General features: G+C 40.5%; 1 protein-coding gene across 5 annotated transcripts in view; it reads right to left on the reverse strand.

The window, feature by feature from the left end:
• The window catches only part of MRAP2 (melanocortin 2 receptor accessory protein 2), a 66,830-nt gene that overhangs the window by 14,143 nt on the left and 39,620 nt on the right, over positions 1-13,067 (reverse strand). For all 5 annotated transcript variants that reach the window (XM_032275356.1, XM_032275355.1, XM_032275353.1 and 2 more), the window contains one exon: positions 9,330-9,429. In XM_032275356.1, coding sequence (XP_032131247.1) covers positions 9,330-9,429 — 100 coding nt within the window. The remainder of the gene's footprint in view (positions 1-9,329; positions 9,430-13,067) is intronic.

Here is a 13,067-nt window from a genome sequence, read left to right on the forward strand (position 1 = left end):
CTTGGTGCATTATGTGACAAAAACAAACAAACAGAAGTAATCATCATGGCAGATGGGAGGCAGAGCTAGATTGCAGCCCCAACTCAGATGGACAGAGCAGCATGCAGAGGCTCACACTGTGAATTTTATCTCCACATCAATGGCAAGAAAAAAAACAGAAATCCCAAGGGGATCCACAGACCCTCTGAAGGAAGTGGATTGCTCCTGCAGGACCCAGGAGACACCCTGAATATTGTGAGTGCCCCAATTGCAGAAGTGGGAAAGGGAGAGCCTCCTCTCCTGAACACATACCCCCACTGGAGAAATGGAAGGTCTGTTTATGGGAGAAGTTTCCGACCATACCTGGAGCTGAGTCAACTTAGGGAGCCGAGTGAAATACTAGAGGAAGCAGCAGAAAGGCCCTGGGAGCTCACCGGGCCAGCAAGCAGGCCATTCCTGCCTGGCACCATAGGAATCTATAGGGAGGGCAGCCAGAGGAGCCAGAGGAGCTGGGCGGGGATGTTTGTGGGGGAGAAACACCACAGGGAGAAGGAAATCTTCAGCTGAATTTTATAACAATTTGAATGGGGCAAGAAGCCTCCTGGCCAGAACTTGGGGAAGGGCACGAATCCGGTGTGCAGACTCCACAGGTAGGGGAGGAACCCGGCCCTTTTCTTTCACAGCTGGGAGATGGGTAGCCTGGCACAAGTTCTCAAGCCCAGCTCACCCACCGCCTGGAAATAGACTAGGGGCTGCTGGGGGGGAAAGGTGGGAATGAGACCAGCCCTTTGATTTGCATGGGAACTGGGTGAGGCCTGTGACTGCTGGCTTTCCCCCACTTCCCTGACAACCTGCATGACTCAGCAGAGGCAGCCATAATCCTCCGAAGTACACAACTCCATTGACTGGGGAACCTCACCCCCATCTCCCACAGCAGCCAGAGCAAGACCCACCCAAAGAGAGTCTGAGCTCAGACATGTCTAGCCCTGCCCCAACCAGATGGTCCTTCCCTATTCACCCTGGTAGCTAAAGACAAAGGACATATACTCCTGGGAGTTCTAGGGCTCTACCCCCTGCCTGTTCCTCCCCAAACTACCAAAGCTGATGCTCTCTGGAAAGCACCACATCCTGACAGGAGGCCAACCAGCACAAAATGGAGTATTAAACCGCCAAAGCTAAAAACCCTCATGGAGTCCATTGTACCCTCTGCCACCACCACTAGAACAGGCACGGGTATCCATGGCTGAGAGACCCATACACATTTCACATCACAGGACTTTGTGCAGACAACCCCCAGTATCAGCGTGGAGCCAGTAGGTCTTTCTGGGTGGCTAGACCCAGAAGAGAGACAACAATCACTACAGTTCAGCTCACAGGAAGCCACATCCACAGGAAAAGGGGAGAGTACTACATCAAGGGAACACCCCATGGGACAAAAGCATATGAACAACAGCCTTCAGTCCTAGACCTTCCCTCTGACAGAGCCTACCCAAATGAGAAGAAACCAAAAAACTAACTCTGATAATATGACAAAACAAGGCTCTTTAACACCCCCCAAAATTATTCTGGCTCACCAGCAACGGACCCAAACCAAGAAGAAATCTCTGATTTACCTGAAAAGTAATTCAGGAGGTTAGTTATTAAGCTAATTAGGGAGGCATCAAAGAAAGGCAAAGCCCAATACAAGGAAATCCAAAGAATAATACCAGAAGAGAGAAATATTCAAGGAAATAGATAGCTTAAAGAAAAAACAATCAAAACTTCAGGAATCACTGGATACACTTATAGAAATGCAAAATGCTCTGGAAAGTCTCAGTAGTAGAATTGACCGGGTAGAAGAAGGAAATTCAGAGCTCGAACCCAAGGTCTTTGAATTAACCCAATCCAACAAAAACAAAGAAAAAGAATAAGAAAATATGAAAGAAGCCTCCAAGAAGTCTGGGATTATGTTAAACAACCAAACCTAAGAATAATCAGTGTTCCTGAGGAAGAAGAGAATTCTGAAAGCTTGTAAAACATATTTGTGGAAATAATCAAGGAAAATTACCCTGGCCTTGCTGGAGACCTAGTCATCCAAATACAAGAAGCACAAAGAACACTTAGGAAATTCATCACAAAAAGATCATTGACTAGGCACACTGTCATCAGGTTATCCAAAGTTAAGACAAAGGAAAGAATCTTAAGAGCTGTGAGACAGAAGAATCAGGTAAACTATAAAGGAAAATCTATCAGATTAACGGCAGATTTCTCAGCAGAAACCCTATAAGCCAGAAGGGATTGGGGCCCTATCATCAGTCTCCCCAAATAAAACAATTACCAGCCACAAATTTTGTAACCAGTGAAACTAAGCATCACATATGAAGGAAAGATACAGTCTTTTTCAGACAAACAAATGCTGAGAGAATTTACCACTACCATGCCACCACTACCAGAACTGCTAAAAGGAGCTCTAAGTCTTGAAACAAATCCTGGAAACACATCAAAACAGAACCTCTTTAAAAAACAAAAACAGAAAACAAACAAACAAACAAAAAACCAAAGGACACAGGCAACAAAGAGTATGATGAATGCAATGGTACCTTGCACCTCAGTATTAACAGTAAATGTAAATGGCCTAAATGCTTCACTTAAAAGACGCAGAACCGCATAATGGATAAGAACCCACCAACCAACTACCTGCGGCCTTCAGGAGGCTCATCTAACACTTAAGGACTCACATAAACTTAAAGTTAAGAGGTGGAAAAAGGCATTTCATGCAAATGGATGCCAAAAGCAAGCAGGGATAGCCATTATTAGACAAAACAAACTTTAAAGCAATGGCAGGTAAAAGAGACAAAGAGGGACATTATATAATGGTAAAGGTCTTGTCCAACAGGAATATATCACAATCCTAAACATATATGCACCTAACAATGGAGCTCTCAAATTTATAAAACAATTACTTGTAGACCTAAGAAATGAGAAAGATAGCAACACAAAAATAGTGGGGGACTTTAATACTCCACTGACAGCACTAGACAGGTGCTCAGACAGAAAGACATCAAAGAAACAATGGATTAAAAAAAAAAAGAAATAATGTATTTAAACAAATGAACTTTACAGATATATACAGAACATTTCATCCAACAAATGCAGAATACACATTCTATTCAACAGTACATGAACCTTTCTCTAAGACTGACCATGTGATAGGCCATAAAACGGGCCTCAATAAATTTAAGAAAATTGAAATTATATTAAGCACTCTCTCAGATCACAGTGGAATAAAACTGGAAATCAACTCCAAAAGGAACCTTCAAAACTATGCAAATATATGGAAATTAAATAACCTGCTTTTGAATGAGCATTGGGTCAAAAACAAAATCAAGATGGAAATTTTAAAATTCTTTGAACTGAATCACAATAGTGATACAACCTATCAAAACTTCTGGTATACAGCAAAGGCAGTGCTAAGAGGAAAGTTCATAACCATAAATGCCTACATCAAAAAGACTGAAAGAGCACAAACTGACATTCTAAGGTCACATCTCAAGGAACTAGAGAAAAAGAACAAACCAAACCCACACCAAGCAGAAGAAAAGAAATAACCAAGATCAACAGAGCAGAACTAAATGAAATTGAAACAAACAAACAAAAATACAAAAGATAAATGAAACATAAAGCTGTCTCTTTGAAAAGATAAATAAAATGTATAAACCATTAGCAAGATTAACCAAGAAAAAAAGAGAAAAACCAAATAACCTCATTAAAAAATGAAACAGAAGATATTACAACTGACACCACTAAAATACAAAAGATCATTCAAGGCTACTGAGAAATTTTTACCCATGTAAACTAGAAAACCTAGAAGAGATGGATAAATTCCTGAAGAAATACAACTATCCTAGCTTAAATCAGGAATAATTAGATATTCTGAACAGATCAATGACAAGCAGCAAGATTAAAATGGTAACTTAAAAATTACCAACAACAAAATGGACCAGATAGATTCACAGCAGAATTCTACCAGACATTTAAAGAATTGGTACCAATCCTTTTGACACTATTCCTCAAGATAGAGAAAGAAGGAACCCTCCATAATTTATTCTATGAAGCCAGCAGCACCCTAATACTAAAACCAGGAAAGGACATAACCAGAAAAGAAAATTACAGATCTATATCCTTGATGAACATACATGCTAAAATCCTTAACAAAATACTAGCTGATTCCAACAACATATCAAAAAGATAATCCACCATGATCAAGTAAGTTTCATACCAGGGATGCAGGGATGGTTTAACATATGCAAGTCAACAAATGTGATACACCACATTAACAGAATAAAAGCAAAAATCTTATGATCATCTCAATAGATGCAGAAAATAATTTGACAAAATCCAGCATCTCTTTATGATTAAAACTTGGCAAAAATCAGCACACAAGGGACATACCTCAACGTAACAAAAACTATCTATGACAAACCCACAGACAACATAATACTGAATGGGGAAAATTTGAAAGCATTCCCTCAGAGAACTGGAACAAGACAAGGATGCCCATTCTCACCACTCCTCTTCAAAATAGTACTGGAAGTCCTAGCCAGAGCAATCAGACAAGAGAAGGAAATGAAGGGCATCCAAATCGATAAAGAGGAAGTCACACTGTCACTGTTTGCTGACAATATGATCGTTTACCTTGAAAACCCTAAAGACTTCTCCAGAAAGCTCCTAGAACTGATAAAAGAATTCAGCAAAGTTTCCAGATACAAGATTAATGTACACAAATCAGCAGCTCTTCTATACACCAACAGTGACCAAGGGGAGAATCAAATCAAGAACTCAACCCCTTTTACAATAGCTGCAAACAAACAAACAAACAAAAAACTTAGGAATAACCTAAAAAAGGGGTTGAAAGACCTCTACAGGGAAAACTACAAAACACTGCTGAAAGAAATCATAGATGAAACAAACAAATGAAAACACATGTCATGCTCATGGATGGGTAGAATCAATATTGTGAAAATGACTATACTGCCAAATGCAATCTACAAATTCAGTGCAATCCCCATCAAAATATTACCATCATTCTTCACAAAATTAGCAAAAACAATTCTAAAATTCACACAGAACCAAAAGAGCCCACATAGCCAAAGCAAGACTAAGTAAAAAGAACAAATCTGGAGGCATCACACAACCTGATTTCAAACTATGCTATAAAGCCATAATCACCAAAACAGTGTGGTACTGGTATATATAGGCACATAGACCAATGGAACAGAACAAAGAACCCTGAAATAAACCCACTTACAGCCAATTAATCTTCAACAAAGCAAACAAAAACATCAAGTGGGGAAAGGACACCCTTTTCAACAAATGGTGGTGAAATAATTGGCTAGCCACAAGTAGAAGAATAAAACTGGATTCTCATCTCTCACCTTATAGAAAAATCAACTCAAGATGGATTAAGGACTTAAATCTAAGACCTGAAACTATAAAATTTCTAGAAGATAACACTGGAAAACACTTCTAAACATTGGTTCAGGCAAGTTTTTCGTGACCAAGAACCCAAAAGCAAATGCAATAAAAACAACGATAAATAGTTGGAACTTAATTAAGCTAAAAAGCTTTTGCATGGCAAAATAGAGTAGAGTAAACAGACAATCCATAAACTGGGAGGAAATCTTCACAATCCATACATCCAACAAAGGACTAATATCCAGAACCTACAACAAACTCAAACAAATCAGTAAGAGAAAAACAAACAATTCCATCCAAAAGTAGGCTAAGAACATGACTAGACAATTTTAAAAAGATGATCTACAAATGGCCAACAGACATATGAAAAAAATGCTCAACATCACTAATGATCAGGGAAATGCAAATCAAAGCCACATTGCAACATCATCTTACTCCTGCAAGAATGGCCATAATCAAAAAACCTTTAGTAGATGTTGGTGTGGATGCAGTGATCAGGGAACACTTCCACACTGCTGGTGCGAATGTAAACTAGCACAGCCACTATGGAAAACAGTGTGGAGATTCCTTAAAGAACTAGAAGTTGAACTACCATTTGATCCAGCAATCCCACTACTGGGTATCTACCCAGAGGAAAAGAAGTTATTATATGAAAAAGATACTGGCAGACACATGTTTATAGCAGCACAATTCACAACTGCAAAATCGCGGAACAAACCCAAATGCACATCAGTCAACAAGTGGATAAAGAAACTGTGGTATACATGTATATGATGAAATACTACTCAGCCATAAAACGGAATAATAAACAGCATTTGCAGCCACCTGGGTGAGATTGGAGACTATTATTCTAAGTGAAGTAACTTAGGAATGGAAAACCAAACACTGTATATTCTCACTGATATGTGGGAGCTAAGCTATGAGGATGCAAAGGCATAAGAATGGTTCAATGGACTGTGGGGACTTCGGGGTAACAGTGAGAGGGGGTGAGGGATAAAAGACTACAAATATGGTGCAGTGTATACTGCTCAGGTGATGGGTGCACCAGTATCTCACAAATCACCACTAAGGAAGTCACTTATGTAACCAAATAGCACCTGTACCTTAATAACTTACGGAAAAAAATAACAAATCTGGTTGCTTGCTAACATCTTTGGTTAAATAGAAGGAAGAGATTAAAAATTGCCAATCTGAGATAGTTGAGTGTAGTGATTAATGACAGGAATTTCAGTACTGAAGAGACTTTAGCTTGAGGCTTGGCTCTACATTTTTTCCTTAACCTGTGAAGCCTTAGACAAGTGACTCAGCCTCATGTTTCTGATTTGTAATGTGGGAACACACGGAATTACTTCATCTTCCTGTGAGAACTTGTTGAGATGTAAAGTAATTAGTTGACCTTGGCATCAAAAAAATGGCTCTTATTATTTTCAATGTTGTATCGTCCTTCCTACCCTTCCTACCCTTCCTAATTATCATAGGCAAACTTAAAATTGGTTGTTTTCTGTTAACGTTGGCTATATGGAAAAAAAAGCAATGTCCACTTAAGAAGAAAATCCCTGCCTAACAAATATCAAATTTGTTAAGACTTAAAAGCCTTTATAACAGATTTATTTCAATGTTTTTCCACATTTCTGATCCTTTCGGTTTTCTATTATTATATACTGCAACCAAACGCCATATCTTACACTGTGTCAGACTGTGTACAAAAGCATTTAAAATGGGGTCCTTTAACATAAGATCCATTATTTTTTTTAATGTTAAAAAAGTGATTTTTCCTTAACCTTGTTAGAAGCATGCAGGGCTTACAATGACCACAGTTCTGTGATTGAGCATTGTTCAGAACAGCATCAAAGAGAGACTATCTAGTGGCAAAAGTGAACTGTCAACTGGAAGGCTAAAAGGAAAGTGTCAACTAGAATTGTTAACACACAAAATTAACCATCACAGAAAGTCACATTCTATTTTGTGCTAGCGTTCCTATTCCTAAAATCTCCTGTCTCCTATATCACACACATTTATCTCAATAACCTACAAAAATCCACTGGTTCCCTGAGGAAAAGGAAGAAAACAGGGTATTATTATTCCCTGACCACTCTTATGAGATGTGCCTTAATGTGAATTTATCCTCGCCTTTTCTTACCCCTCTAGTAATCCATTCCGCATTTTCAGATTCCCTGGGCCAACATAATAAAAGCAAAGCATGTACGAATATTTATGAAGACATGAAGAAAGAAAGGAAAGCTCGTGTCTTTTTAGTACCTGTTAAATAGATTCTCAGCCATATGTCTCCAAATGCTTCAATAAAAATGATATTTTCCTTTCATTAAAATGTTTATGTTTAAATTTTTTTTTTTTTTTTTTTTTGAGACAAGGTCTCACTCTGCCACCCAGGCTGAAGTGCAGCAGCACAATCCCAGCTCACTGCATCCTCGGCTTCCCGGGTTCAAATGATCTTCCCACCCTAGCCTCCTGAGTAGCTGGCACTAGAGGTGTACACCATCATGCCTGCCTGGTTTTTGTATTTTTTTTAGAGACAGGCTTTTGCCATGTTGCCCAGGTTGGTCTCGAACTCCTGAGCTCAAGCAGTCCTCTCACTTCGACCTCCCAAAGTGTTGGGATTAGAGGCATGAGCCCCCGCGCCTGGTTGTGTTTAAATTTTTTTTTTTCCAGCTACTGATATCTAAAATAGCTGAGTAATGGGTAGAACTGTTCCCTTTGCCCAGGCATTTGTTACAGTTCATGTGCAGGCTGAAGACTGAACAAAAGACATGGGAGGCTGTGATGAGACGTAACCATGAAAGAGAACTGCTGTCAGGCAGTGAGGCACAAATGACATACCAAATGTAAAAACGCCAGGATTCCTGTGAACCTTTTTCCATTCACTCTCCCAGGTCTCTCCCACCTTCCCCTGCCCTGTGCTGTACTGGGGGAAACTGGCCTTCCATGCGGCCTCTAGCTGTGTTCAGCCTGTGGGGGAGCAATGGTAAGAATTGGGAAGGAGAGAGAAGATCAAAGTCTTGCTCTTCACTTTGAGGCCTCTTCCCTGAGAGGTCACACTGGACTAGCTGTGTCCCTCAGCCCAGTTCCAGTTGTGGCCCTTGTTTCCTGACATCTAGGATGGCTGCTCCTCAGTGTTGCCAGCCCTGCTGTCCTGCGAGCCCGTGTAGTTGCCCCCTTCCCTGTCCATAATTTCTGAACAGTCCCTTTATCCAAAACTCTTGTTTTTTTTTTTTCTACACAAGGCCTGGTTCTGTTGCCAAGGCTAGATGCAGTGGCGCAATCTTGGCTCACTGCAACCTCCGCCTCCCAGGTTCAAGTGATTCTTGTGCCCCAACCTCCCTGGTAGCCAGGATTATAGGTGCCCTCCACCACACCTGACTAATGTTTTGTATTCTTAATAGAGACAGGGTTTTGCCACGTTAGCTAGGCTGATCTGAAACTCCTGGCCTCAAGTGATCTGCCCGCCTTGGCTTCCCAAAGTGCTGGGATTATAGGTGTGAGCCATCACTCCAGCCAAAAACTCTTTTAAATACTGTTGCCTGCTGGTACCGACTAATAAGGTATTCAATATTCTCTATTTTCCTTTTTATGAAAAATTTGGTAAAAAAATATATAAATCCTTTAAGATATCTCTGAATGCTGAACAAATACTTTCTGATGTGTCTCAGAGTTCTTTAAGCACACATGTAATACTTTCCTTCATAAACCAAGAAGCAAGAAACAAAAAGCCAGGAGAAGAGTCGGATCCCACCCACAGGCATCTGGGTCCAGGCAGCAAATTCATAACCAGCCCCTTGTCTTCACCCACTGGAAGCAACACCAGCCCTGGGTAGTAGTTTCTGTTTCCTCAGTCCCCTGTGAGGCTTAAGAGACATTTAGGAACAGCCCAAACTTACTCTTGGTGTGGGGCTCCTGTTTTGGTCAGCAAGGTCAGCACAAAAAACATGAAAATCACGAAGACTGCAAGACCAACCCAAAATCCAATCACAATGGAATCTGCAAGACAGTGAAAACGGGCATTAGTATTTCACAGTAGTTTAAAACTTGAACATTCAAGGAATCAGAACTTCTTGGAGAGGCTTTGGCACATGAAACATGAAAGGAAATCAACAGTCTGATCCGCAGTTGACTGGAGGTTGATAAGAAGTAAAGAATGAGGGAGAGGGAAGAATCTGCTCTGCCTCCAGGTTTCTGTCTCAGGTAGCATGAAGGGATTTAGGCCTCACTGACTCATGGTTTCTGTATCTCAAGGAAGGAACCTAGGTCAGAGCATAAGTCATCTAGGGCCTCAAGATTCCACTAATGTGTTTTGAGTTAGAAAATAAAATTTTTAGCAGACTACCAACTCAAGTTTTAAGTGAATTTGGATTCACTTTAAAAGAAAAACTTTAGGCAAATTAAATTTAACAGATACTAATTGTGCAAGGAAAACAAAATTATTGAACCAGGAAGTTCCCAGAATCAGAACAGATTCAGAGAGACTTCGGGTTGTTAAGATTTAGGGACAGAAAAAGGGAAATGATGTACAGAAAAAAGCAGCAAGGTATGGAAACAGCTGGATTTGAACACCGTTTGAACATCTGGCTGCCTGTGAGTGCCTGATGTGTAGCTGCTGTGATGAACTGAGACTCAGCTATTGTTACAGAAGCATTCGCTAGATTTTCAGTTTGCTTACCTACTAAGCTAGGTTGCAGCTCACACCTAAGAATATAAGTATGCAAATATGGAGGCCCTCATGGGCCAAATTTTAATTTAGCAACTCAATTAGGTGGCAACTTTGCATTCTCACTTATGTTCACCATGGAATAATTCAGGCTCTCATTACTTCTTGCAGAGAACATACAGATGGCCTCTTGAGTGCTCTCTCTGCCTTCTGCCTTTCCTTGTGTTTTATTTCTGTACAAAACTGCTTTATCACAGCCCTGATGATACTGCTCTTTCATGAAAAGCTCTTCAACAAAAATAGAACAGACCCACTTTTCCAGATGAAAAGAGATTCCACATGTAAAGCACTTTATACAATGTCAGACATCTGAGAAAATGGTACCCCACAGTTGCTGGCTACTGCCATTAGAATTGTCATTTTCTCCCAATTTACCTCACTTTAAAAGCCATCTGTTTCCAATCAAACTAGGGGACACTGTGTCCCTGTATGTACCTTAACCTTAGCCACAGTTTCCTCACAGCCACATTTTAGCAGGGCTATTGCCACTACCTGGCTGGAACAACTTTTCCCAACGTGGAGTTAATGAAAATGTTCCCATGCTTCCATGCCCATCCCCTAGAGTATCTTCTTTACGAAGCCTCAACCAATTTCCGTAATTGATGTGTTCTGTCCCTCCTCTGAACCCAATAACATTTTCGTCCACACTTCCCTAAACAGGCCTCTCCTTGGTCCTGTTGTGGATAGCAATCATGAGTCTTTACATCTGGGACCAAGATTAGATTGGATTGTCTACACAACTTGGCACATGCGCAGTAGGGTCTCAACTCTAGGACACAACAGAGTTGAATCATTCTACATTTTTTGGTCTATATTAAGAAGTTTATCTATGTGGAAATACAATGAGGATGCTTAGCAATTTTCTAAAAATAAGTGATTGGAGCTTAAACATTAAATGTGTTTAAATGCAAAGCTGTATTGTAATTATGTATAGGTAGCACTTTTTCCAAAGTGAAGAAATCAGATTAACAATTTACTCTGCATAATTCATACTTGCATCCTACATATGCTATTGCCTAAGGTTAACAATGTGTATTCAGCACTCTCAAAAACTAATGTCTAATCTTAAGTGCCAAAGAAATAGAAATTGTATACTTTGCCTTTCAATGTAGTGGAAATGAGGCATAAAAAAGACATAAGGACAAATATCAAAAACCACATGCACTGAGGTACAACTAACACGAAACAATAAAGTCTCAATTATCTAGGTGGTGAATTGTGAAGAAACATTGTACAGACAAATAAGTTTCCTACACTGTACTTTATCAACCGCCTTCATAGCAAAAGCAAATTCTAAAATTATACGCCAATGCTATTCTTAAGTCCTTGACTTAGAACTGAATCATGTTGATTGACATTTTCAAACCTGTTACTAGGAAGATGTTCTCCTAAGGACAGCTTTCAGACTGCAAATGATAGACTGACTCCCAGAGGTGCAGGAAATGGTGCCCTCGACCCAGCCCAGTCCCTTTCCTCTGCCCTTGTAAGTGCCCCAAGGGAGCCGATCAAAAAGCAGGAATAATGTGGAGGATGGGAAGGTTACAGCCTTCAGAGAAGCCAGGCGGTGGCAGAGTTGGGGAGAAGCAGGCTGTGGGTAGAATCCGAGAATTCTCATGATCCAACAGCATTTCCAAATATTTCCTTAATAATGCAGCATATATGTTTTCTGTGGCAATATGCTTTAAGTAGCTCTACTTATTCACATTCCCCTTTGAACAAAATTTAGCTTCCTTAAGTAATTTCCACTAATTTCCCCCAACCTCATCTTCTGCCCTATGACCCACCCCCAGAGGACTTTCTCACCCTGAACCTCTTATAAGAAACCTCAGAGATTCCCATCTCATCCCAGAAATATCCAAACTCTCTGCAGTTTTATTTAGATGTTAAGTTTCATGGGCATAGGTACAACAGTAAGATGGGAAAAGTGGAGCCCTTTGTCTTCCCAAAAGCACCCTTTTCTGGGAAGAAGTCAGAATAAAGTTTTACACAGAGCAAAGCTGCAATGAGGCTAGATGGTTAAGAAAGTCAAAAGAAGCCTTCCAAAGGAGTTTCCACCACAGCCAAGCTACCACACTTTGTCTTGTCTAGACACGGAGCTACTTGCAGACTACTATTGTAAGGGGGCAGAACAATTGCCCGAGGGAATTGCAAACGGCATGTATCATAATAAAGTAACTCCCCTTCACCTGACCTTTAATAAATGGAATGGAACAGGAGAGCTGAAAGCTCACATGATTTTTTTTTTTCCGGTTTAGGGTAGGACTAGAGTAACTACTTCATCCTACTTGCCCTTCTACCGACCTCTTGAGAATAAATGATGACCTTTACATTTCATGGTTATATGAAAAACAAGGGATAATACTCCACGTGAAAGAGAGGGTTCATGACACTGTCCTCACACCTTTTTGGTTCCTGAGGCAGTAGGGTCAACTCTGTGGTATGAATTCCTGGAAAAGCGCCAACAGTGATGTTCCCACACTTGTCTCTACTAACTTTCCGAGAGCTTTGCAAGCTCTAGCTGTTTCTCATCCTAATGACCTGGCTTCTTGCTGACTCATCCATGCATGGGCCTGGTATCTGCAACGTAGCACATGAAACAGCATGGATTTGGCCATCACTGATACCTCAGATTAAGAGGATATTCCTTCAGGTTTTTCTTAACACAGTGGCCAGAGTGGTCCTGCTAAAATGTGATTGTCCACTGACTCTCACCCAGCCACGCCCTCCATAAATGACCCATTTCTCTCCTTCCCTTTTTAGGCAGACACTTGAGAGACTTGCCTGTATGTGCTGTCCCCAATTCCTCTCCTCTCATTTTTTCTTAAACCAATTCCATCAGCCTTTTACCCCAGCACTCCACTAGAACTGCTTTTCAAATCATTGCCAGTAACTTCTACATTAAAAATCCAAT

The sequence above is a fragment of the Sapajus apella genome, unplaced genomic scaffold (genome assembly GCF_009761245.1).
Source record: "Sapajus apella isolate SASKATOON/1434 unplaced genomic scaffold, GSC_monkey_1.0 scaffold6, whole genome shotgun sequence".
Taxonomy (NCBI): domain Eukaryota; kingdom Metazoa; phylum Chordata; class Mammalia; order Primates; family Cebidae; genus Sapajus; species Sapajus apella.